A 19,541-nucleotide genomic window follows, 5' to 3' on the forward strand; every position below is an offset into this window, starting at 1 on the left:
TGATCTCCCCTCTGCCGAGTGGGGCACCCTCACCTTCGCAGGTGACCCCGTCCACGTCGCTCAGCTGGTAGCCTCGCCGGCAGTAGCACTGGTAGGAGCCATACACGTTGGCACACTCCTGGCTGCAAGGGCTGCTGCTGCATTCATTCACGTCTGAAAACGAGAGGGTCCCCGAGGTCACCGCCCGATGACCCAGCCTGGCCCCTGGCAGGGCTGTAAGCACAGCACCTCCCTCAAGCTAACATAGAGGAAGGGCCAGAGGTCCTGAGGTCGGGGCTGGGGGCCTGTCTGGGGTCGCCCCACAGGAAAGAGCTTCCTTCTCAGTCCCCTGTGGTTGATGGATCTGGAACCTCTTATCAGGATGACAGTAGAGCCTTCGTCTCGGTTCCTCCAGCAGGGTCCTGTGGGGCCACTGCCAGGTCAGTTCTGGCCCTCAAATGGAGATCCGATCGCAGCCCTCCCCACTTCACCTCTGCAGAGAGGGAGGCCTGGGCAAGCAGCCGATGTGCCAACATTTCCAACACTCCAATACCTGGCGCTTGCCAGGCTACTCAGCAGCTCTGGGCTTCGGCTCATCTGTTCCCTTCCCTTAGAGCAGGGATCAGCACACATCTGGCCCACCGCTTGGTTTTGTAAATGAAGTTTTATTGGAACACAGCCACGCTCACTCATATAGCCCGATCTGTGGCTGCTCTTGCACTGCAGCCATAGAGGTGAGTAGGTGCGACAGACTGCAGCCAGCAGAGCCAAAATCAGTTACTATGTGGCTTTTAGAGAATTTTTTTTTTTTTTTTTTTTTTTGCCAACCTCTGGCCTAGAAGGCCCTACTCACATGCATTTATGGCTAACCCCTAGCAGGGCAGGAGGGGCGAGCAGCTGAGAATGTCCATTGGCCTCTCACCCGATGTTTTATCCTGCTGCACCCCCAGTGCCCAGCCTGGCTGCCAGCTGCTCACCCGGTTCCCTGCTCACCTCTGACCCCGTGTGGCTTCTCACCACAGCCTAGACACTCCCTGAAGGCAGGAACCATGTTCTCACTACATACCCTGTCGGGTGTGCTTTATAAATGCTTAAGGGAATGACAGGGCACAGCTGGCCAGGCCCTGGTTCTCTGTCCTCACTGTTGCTGCTAACATAGACGTGAGTGTGTCCTTTCCAGTCACTTAGGAGTGACGAGAAACAGCATAAGCCATGAACGATTACAGCAAGAGCACCAGTGGTCTCCACAGCTGGCACTTTGTCTCAGCGCAGGTCACTGGGATGAGCTCTTCACAGGCTTCATCCTCATGCCTCCCAATAACATGGGTCCTGCCACCCCGACTGGGGTCCCAGATGAGGACACTGGGGCCCAGAAACACCGAGGTACTTCTTAACCCAAGCTAGGGTTTTGAACCCAAGCTCTAGGGAGACCGCCACCCCCCCCACCCCCCCGATGCATGAATCTGTTTCCTTGCTGATACGTGTGCATTGGGTCTGGTTCTTGGGGACAGATTCTAAACTTGGAGGGACTCTCGGGCCTAGGATCCCGTCATACTGTCCACCCTCCCGTCTGGGTGCATCTGGGCCTATCGGACTTTTGTGATCGTCCTGCCAAGTGTACAGGGGGAGGGGATTGCTGAGGGCTGTCAAAGCTCTGACCTCAGAACCTTATCCTCGTAGAACATGTGACACCTGTTGAGCACCTACTGCATGCCAGGCCCTGTGCTGAATGCACATGTCAGCTCAGTCCAACCCCAGAGGAGGCTGGTGCTGTGTGATCACCCGAAGACTCTGCTTGAACAATTCTGCCCAACCCCCCGCCCAGCGGCCAGAGAGACCCGACCGCACTTTAGCATTACGGCTTCTACCGGCCCGAGAGGGGTGCCTGGGATGATGACCTCAGACCCCTGAGAGGCCCGACTGGGAAAGGTCAGCACTGCCCGAAGATACTCGGCGCTCCAGCCAACACCTGACTACACACCCTGGCCTCCCTTGTTTCTTGCAAGTATTTACTTTGGAAAACTTGCAAATGTAAAGCGTTTCTTTGTCCCTTTGAGATGCATCCTCTGCACCCAAGAGTCTTTCTCCAGGGACACAGGCGCCATGCCTTGGAGATGCGATCATCAAGGAGGGTAGGCCCCCATCTCCCAGTCTCTGTGGGAGGGTAGGAGTCACTTAGCAGGTGCAGCCGGCCTAAACAGGCTGCGCCCCACTTGGCATCCTGCTGCACTTCCCCTCGGCTCGCCCCAGCATCTAAAAAGCCTCCTGCCTTTGGCTTCTGCACGGCTGAGATGGATTGACACTGACGTCTCTCTGTGACTGCAACGAGGAGGAAAACCCGACTTTCCAACTTACTTGAAAATCTGACCTATCAACCCCATTTCTCCTGTTAGGACACAGGGGCAGCCACTCCCCATGGTCACGTGAATACAGGGTGGGAGGTCAGGTGCCTCCAGATCGCACACTCTTAGCCACGGCCCACACAGTCTCTTTGGGTTATTGATCCCCACGTGTGCGGCCCTGGGCATGTGCCACCAGGCACTCGGGGGCCGGGAGCGGCAAGTGAGGAGTCGTCGCTGACAAGCCAGCTTTTACAGGCGATTCTCCCACCAGGTGTCACATAGTATGTCCTTGGGAGACGAACCCGAGTCTGTCCCTATGTGTCTGCAGGTGGAGCGGTGGTTCTCCCCAGAAGGGGGTTCTGGGCACCCCCATCCCACCTGCACAGTCCTCACCTTCGCACGACCGGCCGTCTGCAGAAAGCCGGAAGCCCATGGTGCAGCTGCAGAAGTAGGAGCCTGGCGTGTTCTCGCACTTGTGGCCACACAGGCGCCCGGGGTAGCGCCGACACTCGTTGATGTCTGTAATGGGGCAGGCGGGCTGGCTCAGGGCAGCGCCCAACCCACTGCAGTGCCCCCCACTGCCTCTGCTCGCCACCTCCATCCCCTACCTCCCGTGGCCCCACCTTGGGCAGAGTGACCTGTCCCAAGCCCGTGGCAAGTCAGCAGGGGAGCCGGGGCCACACGCGGCCTCCCTGTCCACCTGACGTGCCCACCTGCCCATTCTCTACCCCAAAGCCCCAAAAGGGGGGGTCCGCTGGGGTCTGACACGGGGCTCTGGGGCGGTGGGCAGGGCAGCTGCCAGCCTTCCCGAGAAGCCTGGATTGGGGATGGCAGGTGCCAGCCAGCACGGCCTCTGTCCCTGATCTTGGAGGTCAGGACACCATACCACCTTTGGTTCTTTTGTCGTGGGCTATACACACAGCCCCCAGCCCTGGGGGTGAGCAGTGACTCTGGGAAATCCCTAATGCTTCTGGACATGTGTAGAGCAGGCTTGCAGGTCTTGGGTCAAGCAGAGCACCTGCTGTACAGGTGGGAGGCAGCTCACACCTGGGGGCACAGCAGCAGGGCTGGAACCAGAAGGGGGGGGGCATCCTGTGACATGGGATCTGCTCTCTGGGGCTGCCGTGCCAGGACTTCTCAGGTGAGGCACGGACTATGGTCACCCCAGGGGGGCCACCTGGCTTTCGGGGAAACCCACGTACCCACGCACGTCCTGCTGATGCCATCGAAATAGTATCCAGCCTTGCACTCACAACGGAAACTTCCAGGGGAGTTCACACACAGGTGCCCTGGCCCACAAGGCTCAGAGGGTGCCGCACACTCGTCCACATCTTGCAAAAGAAAAGGACACATTGAAAAACGTTTAGTGTGGGGTTCCCCCCTCCCCTCGAAGATGATAAGAAAGGAAGACAAGAAAGCAGCAAACTGAGATGTACACTGACAGCAGCATTATTTATTCTTCAGCATGTCACAGAGTGCCTACTGTGTGACCCAGATGCAGCTCCTACTCTAGGGAGCCTCCTGCTCCAGGTGGCCAGCAGTGGCCCTAGCTAAGGCAGGAAGTGCCCAGTGACCAGGGGAGATGCTAGGGAAGTGATCTGGGAGGCATAGGGAGAAAGACTCCTTCCCACTAGCAGGGATCTGGATCTAGCAGGAATCTGGATGGAAAGGAATGTAGCAGCAGGTGGGCAGAGGGAATGATGGAAACGCAGAAAACCACCCAGAGAGGAAAGGGCAGGGCTCGTTTAAGGAGCAGCAAGGCCTATGTCATCTGAATTATAAGGTTTGTGAAGTTGGGGCCACCTCAGGGAACTAAATTCTAAGCAGAGAACTTCTATGCTTTGTCTCTCACCAGTGGGGACTGTGGGCTGGGGGGCACAAGGGAGATTGCAGCTCAGGACACCTCAGACAGAATGAAAGGGACAAGGCAGGGGGCAGTGGTAGGCTGGCATCCTACTGCAATAGTCCAAGCAATGGATGATAAGGGTTTATGCTTGGAGATGAGCGATGGGACGGATGGACAGGTGGAAACAGCTTCGCTTTGGGGAACCTCCTCTCCGCGTCCAGAGAAGGGAGGGGTGCGTTGGGAGCAGTCAGAAAGGCTGATTTCAGATTGGTTTCCTTTTTTAATACCAACCAATACAGCGGGTTCCCTCCTCGTTGAGATGGTAGCCACGGCCACAGTTGGGCACGTTCTTCTGGCATGTGTAGGAGCCCTCCGTGTTGATGCATGTCTGCCCAACAGGGCACGGGGCACTGATACTTAGACACTCATTGATATCTACAGCGGGGAAGATCGAGACAACGTGGTTAAACACGGAGGACCTCCAAAACCCAACCACTGGATCTCCAAAAAACCCCATGTCCCCCCTCGCTGCAAAACCACACACAGAGGCACTATACGTGGCCTCCCAACTTGCTCCCGGATCTCGCCCGCACACGCCAGCTTAAATACCACCTGCCTGGGCCATCTCCTTGCTCCTAAACCTTCTTTCCTTGCCCCGGGATCTGGGGCCGCCCGCCTGCCTCCTCTCAGGCCTGCCCACGATCACGTGGCTACATCCCTTCTGACACTGGACATTGGACATCTCACAGGACTCAATGTCTACACCACCGACTTGGCAATTGGGGCACCACCCTGTATTCACTCACTCCCACGCGGGGTGCGTGCCGGGTTCAGGGAGACAGAGGTGGCCACACCCTTGCCCCTGCGAGGTTCTGGGCTCCTCTGACGCTGGCCCAGCCCCGCCTGGCTACGGCCTCACTCTGGCCAGTAGCTCCTGCAGCCAGGCTTGGGCCCTTACAGCACACCCACGGCTCCTGGGCAGGCCCCCCGGGCCCCACGTCTCATGGTCCCCACCTGGGAAGCCATGTGCCTCGTCTCCCTGGGAAACACGTCTACAGCTCGAGTGCCACTTCCTCGAGACCCCTTCCTGCCTGGCCCCCGATCTGGGCCCCTTAGGCCCGAGCTGACCCGGGCCCACCCGGGAGGGGCTGCCGGCCCCACGTTCAGGGCACAGCGCTCTCCCTCCGTGACTGCACCTGCCTGGGTGGGGCGTTCACCTCTGCAGAGCACACGGCTAGCGAGCACCAACCAGTGCACACACGAGGATAACCATTCGCTCCAGTTCCAATTCGTGGCACAAAACCACGCCTGGGAGGCTTAGTCGGTTAAGCGTCTGACTCTTGACTTCAGCCCAGGTCATGATCTCAGCGTCCTGGGATCGAGCCCCAACTCAGGCTCCACGCTCAGCAGGGCGGTCTGCTTGAGTCTCTCTCTCCCACTCCATCTGCCCTGCCCCCTGCTCAGGGTCTCCACCCCCCTCTTTCTCTCTCAACCAACAATAACAAAAAAACCACAGAGGCTGAACTTCTCACTAGGGGGAGACTTCTCAAAGGACTGCTCTTTTTAACAGTCCCCTTGCTCAGACACCTACAAGGCCTCTAGGGGACCAAGAGGAGCGAGCGATGGTACAAGGGCCTGAGCTGAAGTCGAAAACAAGGATCAGCTGTACCTCCCTCCCAGCCACACCCCACCCTCCTGGGACTGTCCGTGACCAGCAGCATCCCCCCTCCAGTCAGCCTTCTTGCACTGGTGCAGCATTTAACAGTTTACACGAGCCTTTCGGTTCTGCCTGCCGTCGCCTGCCACAGCTGGCCTGCGAGTCAGGCAGGGCCAGGATTCTTTTTTTTTTTTTTAAAGATTTTATTTATTTATTCATGAGATACACAGAGAGAGAGAGGCAGAGACACAGGCAGAGGGAGAAGCAGGCTCCCTGCGGGGAGCTCGATGTGGGACTCGATCCCGGGTCTCCAGGATCACACCCTGGAAGGCGGCACTAAACCATTGGGCCACCAGGGCTGCCCAGGGCCAGGATTCTTATCTGCATTTTATACACAAGGCAACTCCGCAAGCATGAGGGTGAGCTCAGGGCCCACTCGACTCTAGAACCGTGAGTCCAGCCCTCAAATCAGGGGTCGGGAAGCTACAGCTGCCAGGCAAATCCAGCCCCGCCGCTGCCTGTTTTTGTCAATAAAGCTTTACTGGAAGCCAGCCACGCTCGTTCTTTTACATACTGTCTACAGCTGTTCTCACGAGCTGCACCAGAGACCCTCTAGCACACGAGGCTGGTCCTATTTAGCCCTTTACAGAAAAAAACTTGTGTAGAGATTAAATACAGTGTTTAGCAGCAATGGGACTGCCTTCCCTCTAAGCCTTGCACTCGCCTTTCAGGTCTACAGCTCCCAAACTCTGCCCCAGGACCTGTGAGTGTCCCAAGACAGAGTGGGCCACGTGCGGGAGGCCCCGCTCTGGCCCTTTCTGTTGTCTTAACACAGAAAGGAAGACGGTGGGCACCGATCGGAAAATCTGAAGAAACAGGAAAAAGAAAACCAACAAAGACAGGATCGCCTCAAGGACCTCAGCAACCAAACCTCAAGGTTCTAGAACATTCTATGTCTTCTAATAAGGAAAGAGGGCTCTGCCTTCTCAGAGGCTGGCCATCCTGGTGCAGGCCCCCCTGAGCAGAGCTCTGCAGCTGCCGGGCTGGCTGCTGGTGGCTGGAGGGGAACAAGCAGGCCTGTGGGGCACCAGGGGCGGTCCTGGAAATTCCAGGAAGATGGATTTGGCTACCTCTGAGGTCACAGCTTCCCAGCACATCACACTGTTCTGGGGCGGGGGGGCGGGGGAGTGAGGGTGCCGTTGGTGGAGGTGTGCAAGCAGAAGACCAGGATGCACACAGGAGGGGAAGTGAAACCAGCCTTCTATCTTGACACTGTCTCCTCATAAAGAAGTATTTGGGATGAGGCAGTTTATTTTTAAAAAGACGATGTAAAGGTACTGGCATAAAATGATGTCGAAGTATGTTGCTAAGGGATGAGAGGAAACAAGTGGCAAATCAGTCTGGTCCCATTTCCTTTTCTTTCTTTTTTTTTAAGATTATATTTATTCATGAGAGACACAAACAGGGAGGCAGAGACACAGGCAAAGGGAGAAGCAGGCTCCCCGTGGGGACCCCGATGCGGGACTCGATCCCAGGACCCCATGATCATGTCCTGAGCCAAAGGTAGACCCTCGATCGCTGAGCCTCCCAGGCGTCCCAGTCTGGTCCCATAGTCATCAGAAACAAAGTTTGGGGAGAGCAGGAGCCCAGAAGGGTACAGACACTGCTTAGCAAGAAACTTATCCATTCTGCACTTTGGGTTTTGCTTGCACTTTTGTAAATAAAGATATATATAACTTTCAAAAAAATTTAAAGAAAGAATCTTGAGTTTGGTTGTAAGGACTGTGGGTGATGTAAGGGGGGCCGCCCCAGGGCTGAGACGAGGGGCACCTCATGGCTGGTTTGCAGACCCTCCAAATAACCAGATACTGGCAGGGGGTGAGGGGGGCTTCTTCGGGGCTTTGCTCAGCTCTCCCAGGCTCTCTCTGCATCTAGGGGAGGACACCGAGGGGACTGTCCCCTCCCACTACGTATCTCACACCTTGTCCCTGCACAGTCTGCACCCCTGTGGAGGGGGAGGTGGGGGGGCACACCGGGACTTGCAAATGTTCCCTCTTTGTGGAAATCTGGGCTGATTTTTGCCATGAGTCAGGGTTTCCGTCCCGAACAGATGCCAGCCTCCTTCGCGGAGCCCCCTCCAAGGCCCTACAAGTCTGGGCAGGACCCTCCTCCCTGCTGGCCCCAGGGAGGGCCATCAGCCTCCTGCTCACTGGTCCCCTGAGCTGGGTGATGACAGCCCCGCCAGCAGGAGGCTGGCCACGGACCAACCACAGCTAAGCAGAGCTCCCCCCATGGCTCCAACACCTCCCCACCCTCCCCGCACCGGGTGACAGGGGAGCTTTAAAGACGAAGGCTGGGGTAGGGTTCTCAGGAGACCCCTGTCCAAGTGGGGGGGTCACTGTTCTATTTGTCTTTATTTTTTTTTCTACTTGTCTTTAACCCAGGGTGGTTAAAAAAATTAAAAAAAAAAAAAAAAAAAAAAAAAAAAAAACGAGTCCAAACTACCATTTCAAATCAAAAATCAATACAGAGGGACACCCAGGTGGCTCAGTGGTTGAGCATCTGCTTTCAGCTCAGGGCATGATCCTGGGGTCCCGGGATCGAGTCCCACGTCGGGCTCCCTGCATGGAGCCTGCTTCTCCCTCTGCCCGTGTCTCTGCCTCTATGTCTCTCATGAATAAATAAATAAAATCTTTACAACAAAAAAAATCAATACCGATTTCTCTGAGAGTGGACAGGCTGGACCTAAGACAGAAGCCCCCCATCCCACGGTCACGGAGCTGCCAACCTCTCGCGGGGGGCGGGAAACGGGGCAGCGCCAGGGAGGCTGGGTTCTAACTGGTGGCGTCTGCCACTCTCAGGACCTAGAAGCTTCTGCTGAGCAGAGGCCAAGGCCAGGCCGGCCAATCTGGACGCAAATGCCCACGGCAAACGGTGACGGAGCAGGTGGCTAGCCGGGGTGAGTCCAGGAGGAAGAGGAGCCACCTGCCGGGTGCAGCACAGGCACCGTGTCCGCCCGGCTCCCCGCCCTCCCGCGCTGCTTCTCCAAGCCGAGCGTCTGACCGCGCCTCCCGCGTCCACTAATCCACAGCGTCCACACCGGATTCTCCTTCATTCCACATCAGTCTTCCTCTGACACCAACACAGTAGTCGTGTGTGTTTGTGGGGAGACATAACATCTGCCATCTTTGCAATTTTTAACAGTGCAGACAGGTGGCATCAACTACGTTCACGCTGTCGAGCGACCATCCCCACCATCCAACCAGGCCGCGTTTGTATTTTCCTGGCTGACACCCCGCCCCCTAGACACCGGCTCCCCGCGCCCCTGCCCCAGCGCCCCCCCCAGCTCCGCCCCTTCTCCACGCCACCTCTGGGAACCTGACTACTAATACGGAGTATTCGTTACAGCTAATATCCCAGGCACTTCGCTACCATCTCGTTCAATCCTTGCCTCAAGCCTCGCAGGCAGATATGATTATTCCCATTTTATAAAGACAGAAATTCAGGATCAGAGGAAGGAAGTAAATCGCTTTACATCATTCAGTTCTAAACCAGGTGTCTCTGGGACACCCAGGTGGCTCAGCGGTTGGGGATCCGCCTTTGGCTCAGGTCCTGGGATCGAGTCCCGCATTGGGCTCCCCGCAGGGAGCCTGCTTCTCCTTCTGCCTGTGTCTCTGCCTCTCTCTCTGTCTCTCTCATGAATTTAAAAAAGAAAAAATATCTTAAACCAGGTGTCTGTGACTCTAAAATTTAATTCCTAATTCTAGCACTGGGGCGACCCCAGCCTCTCTCCCTGTGTCTATATATGAAGTTTCATGGGGACACAGCACGGCCCATTCGTTCACATATCTGTGGCCGATTTCCAGCTTCAAAAGCAGAGCCGAGTAGCCGCAACAGAGACCAGATGGCCCACGTGGCCTAAATATTTGCTCCCCGGCCCCTTAGGGGGTACGCCTGGTGATCTCTGCTCGGCAGCCCCCCACGTTCTAGAGACGTGGCCCAGCACCGGAGCGTCTGCCCCTCCTGGGGGACCCTGGCAGCCCTGGCGAGTGTCTTACCAATACAGTTGCCTAGAGCATCTTGTATAAAGCCACTCTTGCACTGTAGCTTGGGTCTGCAGCGGAAGGATCCCAGAGTATTCTGACAGATAAAATCGGGGAGGCAGTTATGAATACCACTCTCACACTCGTCAATATCTGGTACATCATAAAAAAAGGAAATTGTTAGCAAGAGTCCTGCCAGAAGCATCTCACAACATTTAAAAATCACAAGAAAGTTTTCTTCTTTCAATGCTCATTACTCAGACTACAACCCAAAACATTCCAATAGAGAAGTCACAATTAAAAAAAAAGAAAAAAAAGAGCCTTAGTTAGCCAAATAAGTGCTCACAAGGCTAAAGATTGAAAACTCTTTTTTTTTTCTTTATTCCCCCAAGGCTCTTATGAGGCAAACTTTCTGTTACATAATAAATAACCCAGGCATTTTCCTGGCAGTATATGGGATTTTTTTTTTTTGCACTTTAGGTTAAGTGCATGTTTAGATAATAAGCAATGATCTTAGTGGCAATAAACGCGGTCCCTATAAACTTATTCATTCTGAAATTGTCACAACTTTTCAAATGTGAACAATGGGGATTGTCATGATCAGACATGTTGGCTGCTCTTCCCCTGAAGTTCGTGGCTGTCAAATGTTCAAAAGTGTATACTCAGCTGGCTGGGTCCCTGGGTTCTCAGGGCCCAAGCCGCCCAGCGAGGGTGGAGCAAAGTGAGCCGGCCCAAAGGCCCTCAGACGTCAGGAGGGTGTGCCTGGCTTTTGAGCTACCCTCGTAACTCAACCAGAATGTTCACACAAGTGGTTTTGTCATTCTGAAGGGCTGGAAACCCTCAGAAGAAAACTATGTTCTAATAGATCCTCATCAAAGCCTTATCTGCCAAATAACATCTATGGCTTGGCGGGGAAAAGGCCAGCAGCCAGAAATGTCATGTTTTTATGCAGCGGAAGAGACTATGCTTTGAACTTCAAGGAAGCCTGAAGTCAGATGGAAGGCAGCTGTTGTATAAAAAAAAAAAAAATTTTTTTTTTTTTTTTTTTTTTTTGCGTGGTGGGTAGAAAGTCCAGGTGAACACCTGGAATTCACCTCTGCTCTTGTTTTGAAATGATCCTGCCCTGAACCTTTTCAGAAGTGCAAACTCACCCTTGTCATTAACTCAACCTTACAGTAAAGAAGGTAAATCTTATTAACAATATAGCTGGCCAGTGCCCCCCCAGGAAGTCCTGGGGCCCTGGGGCGCCAAGGGAGCCCAGAGCCCTGGGAGCCTGGTGCTGCCTTTAGCAGCACATCCTATCTACTCCTGGGGAGCTGAGGTGTGTAGGCTCAGAGCATGTTATACCTTTGCAGTCATTGTCCTCTGTGAGTTCATAGCCAGTCCCACAGCTGCTGTCTCTCTGGCAGCGGAAAGAGCCCACCGTATTGACGCAGGACTCTCCGAGGCGGCAGTTGTGGTTGCCCGTGATGCATTCATTGATATCTAGGAGAGACAGAGGCAAAGCAGGAGTAACCAGCCAGAACCACGGCCCCCCCTGAGCTTTAACAAAAGGAATGTACCAGAAGGCATGGGGCAACTGGGTCCCAGCATCTGTGAAGTGCCCTCCGCCACGTGCATATGAGGGATGGAAGGGGTCCTGGGCACTCATTACCAATGGCATCCTCCCCCTGCTACGTCTCAGATCTATTGCTCCCTCTGAGCACCTGCTAAACACATGCCAGGCCCCAAACTGGAGTCATGTGATCATTAAGGCCTCCCCTAGGAGAGGCGATCACCTGCCTCCATCTCCCCCACCTCAAGAGAGGCTGAGGGACTTGCTGAGGGCCAGAGCCTGGTCAGACCCCAAAGCCAACCCTCTTTCCCGACACTGTATTCATATGTTCCTGGAGGAGAGCCGTGGCTGGGCGCCACGTGCTGTAGACTCCAGGGAATGCTGTTCTTCACCCACAGATGGGGCCCCGACGTGCGCCAAGTGGGGCCTGCCCAGGTGTCAATTGGAGGCCGAGGCTCCCAGTGCGGCTGCGTGCCGTCGTGCTGTTGCTGGAGCTCGGTGACCGTTACCTTCACAGGACACGCTGTCAGGCAGCAGCTGGTAGCCCACGAAGCAAGAGCACACGACCTCCTCACCCGTGTCCCGGCACTGCTGCTTGCAGGGCCCCCCGCCTGGGATCAGAGCAAATCAGAGCAAATGTCAGCCAGGAGCCCAACGCACACCAGATACCTTCTGGGTTTCTGGTTCTGTTTGGACTGGGCCAGAGCAAACGCACTCAGGGTGGACAACATACAAAGGCAGGCTCCCCATCGTGGAGCCCAGCCTCTCTGGCCTCGTACCCCTCCCCTCTCACGGGAGACCCCCAGGATCCGGCCCTGGGCAACCCCAGGGCTGCTGCTTCAGGTCTGAGCCCTGGTCCAACAAGCTGGCGGCATGCAGGGCCATCCCCGCCGGTTGTAGTGAGGCTGGGAGGGACAAGGTGGAGAAGCCAGGGATACTGCAGACACGGAGGGGCAGTCCCGTGAGGCCCCCCTCCCTGCAGAGGTGAGCTGTGATGGCCTCCTGGGTGGCCCTGCTACCTCCCCTCCACCCATGCTTCCCACGGGGCAGCTAAGTGATGCTCAAAGAGCAGATCTCCCCGGGACAAACCTCCACCAGCTAGAGCCGCTACCACAGTTCTGACCACTGCCCGGGGCCCGATGACCCCGGCCCGCCTCCCCAGCTTGTCCCTCCGCCCCCACCGCACCCCTCCCTGCACCATGGCCCACCAGCTGCGGTGGGTCTGGGTGTGCACATCTCCGCTCCTGCTGCCCAAATCTCCGTCCACCCTCACTCGTCGCAAACCAGCTACTTCCTCCCCCAAGAAGACCCTCTCACCCACCCCCACACCCTCAGGGAGCTTTCTGGGCTCTCTGCCCTCCACCAGTCCCACCCCTGCCCCCCACCCCGCCCCTGTGCCAACTGTCCCTGTGCGCTGACCACATCGTTTTGTGATTACACTGGCTCCCAATTAACACTCCAACCACAGGCAGGGCAAGGCTCCGAATGAAGCTTTGGAGACGACTTGCCAGTCTAGACATGTGGGAATGCTCCGGGAAAGAGAAATAAAGTTTTATCATCTGAAAAACAAATCTGCCAGGCCCGTTGTGCTCACTTTACGTTTGCAAACGTCTCCCTTGCGAGACACGGATATGTGGACATGGTCTCTGGCACTGCTGGGGCTCCAGGACACAAAGTCAAGCAATACTCACCCCTCCCCAGATGGTCCCCTTCCCCGGAGCCTGTGTTTAGGGGAGTGCCGTAGTGGGGAGGCTTGTGATGCCCGCTTCCCACGTGGCCTCCTCCCTGTGCACCCACCAGTCCCCGGCTTGGAGGGAAGGAGGAGGTGGGGAGCCCAGGAGTGCTGAGGGGGGTGGGGCAGAGGGACCTCAGCAGACTCCAAGCCAAAGGGCTCTTCCCAGGAGAACTCGAGTGAAACAAGAGGTCAAGCTCCCAGTGGGATTAGTGACATGTCCCCTGGGGTGGGGGACGGGTACCAGGGCCTCACCTCTGCAGCGGTCATTCAGGTACGGGTCCTCCTGTTCCTCCTCGATCTCCGAAATCTTGGCTGAGGGGAAAGAGGGGCAAAAGGGACATTTACCCAAACGCGGTGTCTCATCTCGTCTCTGCAGAAACCCAGAATAAATACTCCCCCTCCTTATAAATAGCAGGCAGTCGTGCCCATTTGGGGAGCTCGGTGCCCAAACGGCATGGGGGTCAGGCAACCCGCCTCACTTGCCTATTTCAGCAAATGCAGCCACGGCTCCAGACCTTCAACGGTGCACCTGGTAAAGGCTTATTGTCATGGGTTGAATGGGGTCTCCCCCCAGGAAGATGTTGCAGCTCTAACCCCCAGCACCTGTGGCTGTGACCCTCCCGTGGAGCAGAGTGTTTGCAGAGGACAGAGCTAAAGGGCATTAGGGCGGGGTCCGAGAGGCCGTGTCTGTGTCCTTAGAGAAAGAGGAGGGATGCCTGGGTGGCTCAGCGGCTGAGCGGCTGCCTTCAGCTCAGGGTGTGACCCTGGGTCCCGGGATCGAGTCCCACATCAGGGTCCCCGCAGGGAGCCTGCTTCTCCCTCTGCCTGTGTCTCTGCCTCTCTCTCTGTGTCTCTCATGAATAAATAAAATCTTTAAAAATAAAAAAATAAAAAAAAAAGAAAGAAAGGGGAAACCGGAGATAGACACACACGGAGGAGCAATGACGTGAAGACAGGCAGGAGATGCACCAGCCAAGGAGCACGCGAGGCCACCAGAAGGCGGGAGAGCCCAGCCTGGATCTGCAGCCTCAGAGGGACGTAGCCCTGCCATCACCTTGATCGGGGGCATCTGGCCTCCAGAACGGGAGACAGAACATTTCTGTTGCTTAAGCTCCCCCCACACCAACCCCAGTCTGCGGAGACCCAGGAAATGCACTGCGAAGTAGCTGGGCATCAGCAGGGACTCACTGGGTGCACTCGGACAGGGGCCCGAGCTCTGCTCTGCGGGCCGAGCACTCGGCAGAGCCTTCAACAGGGCACCGGGAGACGGTGAGGGCACGGGGTGCAGTGGGGTACCCTGATGTGATCTAATAGCATGGATTTCCACGTTAGTTCTGGGGGAAGAGAACTAGTCCCTTCAGCTCACATACAGCCAAGGGTGGGAGGGATCCCTACAAATCCCCGAAAGCCGTGCCCTGGGAAGTGGAAGACCCTTCTGCAAGCAAAGGTGACGGAGATCACAAGTCAGTCACGAGCTGACAGCAGGATGCGACAGCCCTGGGTGGGAAAGCGTAAATCAGAGCATACCCCAATGAAGAAAAACAAGGAAAGGAAAGGCGACCTAATGGAAACCATAGAAACAACATTCCTCCCAGTGTCACGTCCTCTTCCCTCTGCTATCTGTATCTTCAGTGAGAGTGTAACACACCCACACCAGAGAAATAAACATCATGAAGAAGAAACATTAGCAATTCTGCTATAAAATTCAATACGGCAGGGACCCCTGGGTGGCTCAGCGGTTAGCGTCTGCCTTAGGCTCAGGACGTGATCCTGGGGTCCTGGGATCGAGTCCCACGTGGGGAGCCTGCTTCTCCCTCTGCCCGTGTCTCTGCCTCTCTCTCTCTGTGTCTCTCATGAATAAAACCTTTAAAAATATTCAATGGGAAGTAACCTATGTACATGATGTACAAGGCATTTTTTTTTCCGGCCGTTAAACTGCGGCCAGGGTCCCTACGTAAACTTTTCACTTGGCCAGGAACTAAGCAAAAGACTTTGAGAGTGTGAATCAGCTCTCCCAGGTGAGGGGGCTGGGAGCGCCTTTGCTGAGGTTATTCAACTCAGGGACTCCTTGCTCGCTTGAGGCATTATTCGGTCCAGGCCAAGGTGTAGGCCGGGGGTGTCCACCAGGAGGACCTGCAAGGAGCCACTTCTCGCCGGGGTGATGAGGCCATCGAGGTTTGCACGGTGTTCTGTGGGAGCCAGCAAGCCTGGCACAGACACCACCATTCCTGCCAGAAAGCAAATCTCGAACGTGGGCTTCCCAAGCCTCAATCTTCTGGTCTATAGACTGGGGGTAACCAGTCGATGTCCCAGCACGGTTCCTCCCAAACTCTCTGCGGTAAAGGGACAGGGCTCTTTCCCCCATCTTAAGCCAATACTCTGATAACATGTAATATAAATGCATTACCAGATAAACTAAGTAATGGAAATGGGCATCTTAGCCCCCACGTAGATGAAACAGACCTAAGTCACGCTATCATGTGCTTATTCAAGTACCTAAAGATTTACACTGAATTCCTCTACTTATTTTGGCAGAGGCCGGCAGTGATCTGGGGACCCTCTGTGTGGCCCCGCGGCAGCACACAGTAGGCCCGTGATAAACCTTCCTGGAAGGAAGTCATGTCTGTGTCTGCGAGGAGGGAGTCTGTGAGGGAGTCCTCACAGGGCCTTTGAGAAAAGTCTGGTGCAAGAATTGAGGCAGATAGAAGACAGCAGAGAAATAAGACATCTGGAGCTGCAAAAAAGCTCAGAGATCGTTATGGAAACAAGACATAAATCAACAAAAATCCTCCCCAGAAACACAGGAGAAATTCTCCACCAGGATGAACAGTTTGGGTTTGTTTAAAGTGAAAATGTCATCCCTGGTTTCAAAAGTCAAGGAGGGAGCCAGAATGTGGTTCCAGGCCTTCTTTCCGACTGAGATATCTGAAATCAGCACCACGGCATCCATGAGAAATTAAAAACAAAGAGAGACTCGGTCCACTCGACCCAGGGCCACAAAGCCATGAGGGTCATGAGGCCGAGGTGATGGACAGTCCGACACAGGGAGCACGGGTCTGTGAGCTCCTCCGTCCAAAGGCCTTCCTGCCCTTTACCCACCACGGTGGGAAGCGGGAAAGGAGCCCAAAGTCACAGGGTAAGCCCGGGGCACGGCACATCCCACAAAGTTTCCAGGGTTATCTCCATTACGGCCCCGGAAACCACCGCAGGAGAGGAAGAGGTTATTAGACAGACAAGAAGTTTCCTGAATCGTGTAACTGAGCCACGGCCAGAGGCTTCAGGATTCGTCTTGGCCCTAGACAGATGGAAGGTGGTGGACGCACAGCTGGGAGCACCCTTGAAGCTGTTCTTGGGGTCATGCACCCCTTTGCTGAATAAGTACGAGTTGAAAGAGCACAGCCGGCTAGTAATGAGTGATACCCCTGCCCTGCTTCTTCTCGACACATCATGGCACCAGACGGACAGAGAAAGGGCGCTGGCCAGGGGGCGGAGGGCTAGCATCCTCCCTCCCGTGTGTGTCACCAAGTGACCTCAAGCACCAGGCCCTCATCCGCGGAATGGAAGCAACGCCAGCCACCACCACCACGCTGCCCGGGGCTGTGGGACAGACCGGGAAAGGTCGTGATGGCAAACTTTACAGAGTCACCCCAAACACTTTATACTCACTCTCCCATATATGAAGCAGGACTATAATTATCCCTATTTCACAGATGAGGAAACTGAGGTCTGCACAAGTCAGTTTACCTAAAATGCATGTCAAGACAGGGACATGGACCCAGATTTGCCAGATCCCAGATCCCAAGCCTTCAGTTCCACCCCAGGGCCGTGGCTCTCAGAGGAGGTAACCAACATGAAACTGCTCCAAGAGCTAGAACCAGCCTCCGCTGAGTTAAGGCAACGAACGGTCAGCGTGTGTATGCACACCACCGTGGTTGTTCCCTTTACGTGTTAACTTGGTTGGGCCACGGTACCTAGATATTTGGTCAAACACCAGTCTGTGTTTACTGTGACAGTATTTTAGATGAGATTAGCATTTAAATCAACAGACTTTGAGTAAAGCCGATTGCCCTCCATGACGTGGGTGGGCCTCGTCTAATCGGATGAAGGCCCTCAGAGAAGGACTGACATCCTCCAAGCAAGAAGGAATTCTGCCACCGGATGGCCCTTGGACTCAAGCCGCAACAACAGCTCTCCCTTGGGTCTCTGGCCTTTTCGCCCAACTTGCAGGTTTCAGACTTGCCAGCCCCCACAAGTGAGCCAAGTCCTTAAAATAAATCTCTTCCTCTCTCTCTGTATATATATATATACACACATCCTCTTGGGTTTTTTAGGATAACCCCGACTAATGCACTGCCTGAAAGGGAGAAGAGGGGGAGATTACCTGCTTCTTGGAGGTCCCCAATGTCCCCGGGGGCGAAGTCTGCTGTCTCCTGGCCCTTGACGCAGCACGCCCGGAAGACCAGCCCACACTGGTAGCCGACCATGAGTGTGTACTCGCAGCTCTGGCCCTGGGCTTGGGCTGCCCTCCCCAGCAGGCAGCAGTGGCAGCACCTCTGCAAACACAGGCAGACACCGAATGGAGAAGCCACACAACACAGCAGAGCCCCCCGGCCTCTCGGATCCCAGTATCCACTCGGCCTGCACAACGACACTGCTGGGGCTTGGCTATCTCTTCCAAACGCTGGCAGCAAGCAGCTCAGCAGGCCAAGCCCGGGGCATGCTGGCCCCCAAACCTCACAGGTCCTGGTGCTGGGAGCAGCCTTCAAGGGGGTGCACCCAACATATGCCCCACCACCAGCCTGTCCCACTCAACACCTCTGCTCTGTCTGGCTCATACACCTCCAGGAGGAATTAGCCATGACAGGGACCCTGTGAGGGTCACACAAGAGCCCCCTGCAGGTCCACTCCTTGTGTGGGGGCTAAGATTTCTCCTCCAGGTGCAGAAAAATGAATATGCACTGGTCTCTTCCCTCCGATTCAGGTGGTTTGGGCAGCAGGAGGTGCATCGCACATTTGAAAAGCACGAGACCCTCAGGACAAGTCATCAAACGAGGGACAGAGTCCCCGAGGGACTGTCCGTCACCTGGACCCCCAGTGATCCTGAAAGTGATGCCTGAGTTCTGCGGACAGCATTTAGCCTGATTTATGAAAAGCCCCATTTTAGTCCTTACTGTCCTATCCTAGGAAAGGCACTGAACTTCCCAAAAGGTCCAGAGCGGGAGAGCCAGGAGGTGGGGCTCTGCTTGCGTTTCCGTGGGGGCTGATGGGGCTTCCATCCCGCCAGAAAGAGGGAGGCATCAGTTACTGCCTCCACCTTCCAGGGCATGAGTCATCCTTCCCGGAAACACAAATCACGCATCTGCCAAAGTAGCCTGTTTCTCCTCCCGTTAGAATATTCCAAGCCTTCTCTCCACCTCCCTTTTCTTTCTAGTCTGGGGACAAGGGCAGAGCTGTCTGGCAGGCAGACAGTGTCTGCAGAGCCCCGGCCCTGCCCGTGGAGGCAGCCGCTGGACGCTCTGGCTCCTGGCTCCGGGGTCCCCCTCCATGACCAGCCCTCCCTGCCCTCACCCCACCCAGCTCTCTCACGCCAGAAGCCTCCTCCCATGGAGGCCCCCAAAGGCTGAGGGTGGGTGGAGGGGCTCTGGACCCCCAACTTCCCACGCGGAAGCCCCCTCCACCCTAGTCTGCATGAAGAGAGGATCCCCAGAAAGGATCCCACACCCCCCTCCAGGAATCCAGACTTCATTCCCATTCACGCTCCGTGAAATGGCTCCCCGGCCTTCCTGAGTGGGAATGGGAAATCTTCCTGGAAATGCACCTCCAGAGGCTCCCAGCTGACCAGGTTAAGTGTCCAGCTCCTCCTGGTTGGCCTTGTTTTTCTCTCTCAGTGGGTGGTGAGGGCGGGACAGCCCAGTGAATGTGCGGTTTGCAGGCCCCGGGAAGCTGTCAGGGGCTCCTCCTCCCTCACGCCAGGACACAGACCTTCCACGGGGACAGAGGCCCTGAGGGGCCCAGCGCAGACCCAGGGTGGACGACATCACCCTCGCAGAGCTCACCTCCCCCTGGGCCAAACGACCCCACACCGGGCCCTGCCTGGCCGGACGCTTGCCCTTGCTGGTCCTGACACTACCCCAGCCAGGCCACTACGGAGCATGGGCCTCTCTGAACCTCCCTATTCTCTTCTAGGGCAGCTATGGAGGCCCCGTGTTTTCAGAGGTCCCGGTGGACGGAGTGAGGGGGGGACCATTCTGGGCTCCGGGTGGGCAGGAAAGCTGGAGGGCCTGCCTTGAACTTGGAGAGGCTCGGGTCCACCCCGCCCCCCCCAGCCCAGGTAACCTCTGCCCTGATTTCAGCCTTTCTGCTGGAAGCCCGGGCACTGGAGGT

At 55.9% G+C, this 19,541-nt stretch overlaps 1 protein-coding gene across 4 annotated transcripts in view; it reads right to left on the reverse strand.

Annotated features, from left to right (window-relative positions):
• Positions 1–19,541, reverse strand: part of FBLN1 (fibulin 1) — an 89,097-nt gene that overhangs the window by 46,347 nt on the left and 23,209 nt on the right. For all 4 annotated transcript variants that reach the window (XM_041754944.1, XM_041754942.1, XM_041754945.1 and 1 more), the window contains exons 4-12: positions 17,539–17,710; positions 13,410–13,469; positions 11,932–12,033; positions 11,215–11,352; positions 9,883–10,020; positions 4,459–4,602; positions 3,524–3,652; positions 2,715–2,840; positions 34–153 (exon numbers count right to left, since the gene is read on the reverse strand). In XM_041754944.1, the coding sequence (XP_041610878.1) occupies positions 34–153; positions 2,715–2,840; positions 3,524–3,652; positions 4,459–4,602; positions 9,883–10,020; positions 11,215–11,352; positions 11,932–12,033; positions 13,410–13,469; positions 17,539–17,710 (1,129 nt within the window). The remainder of the gene's footprint in view (positions 1–33; positions 154–2,714; positions 2,841–3,523; positions 3,653–4,458; positions 4,603–9,882; positions 10,021–11,214; positions 11,353–11,931; positions 12,034–13,409; positions 13,470–17,538; positions 17,711–19,541) is intronic.

This window comes from Vulpes lagopus, chromosome 5 (genome assembly GCF_018345385.1).
Source record: "Vulpes lagopus strain Blue_001 chromosome 5, ASM1834538v1, whole genome shotgun sequence".
Classification (NCBI taxonomy): domain Eukaryota; kingdom Metazoa; phylum Chordata; class Mammalia; order Carnivora; family Canidae; genus Vulpes; species Vulpes lagopus.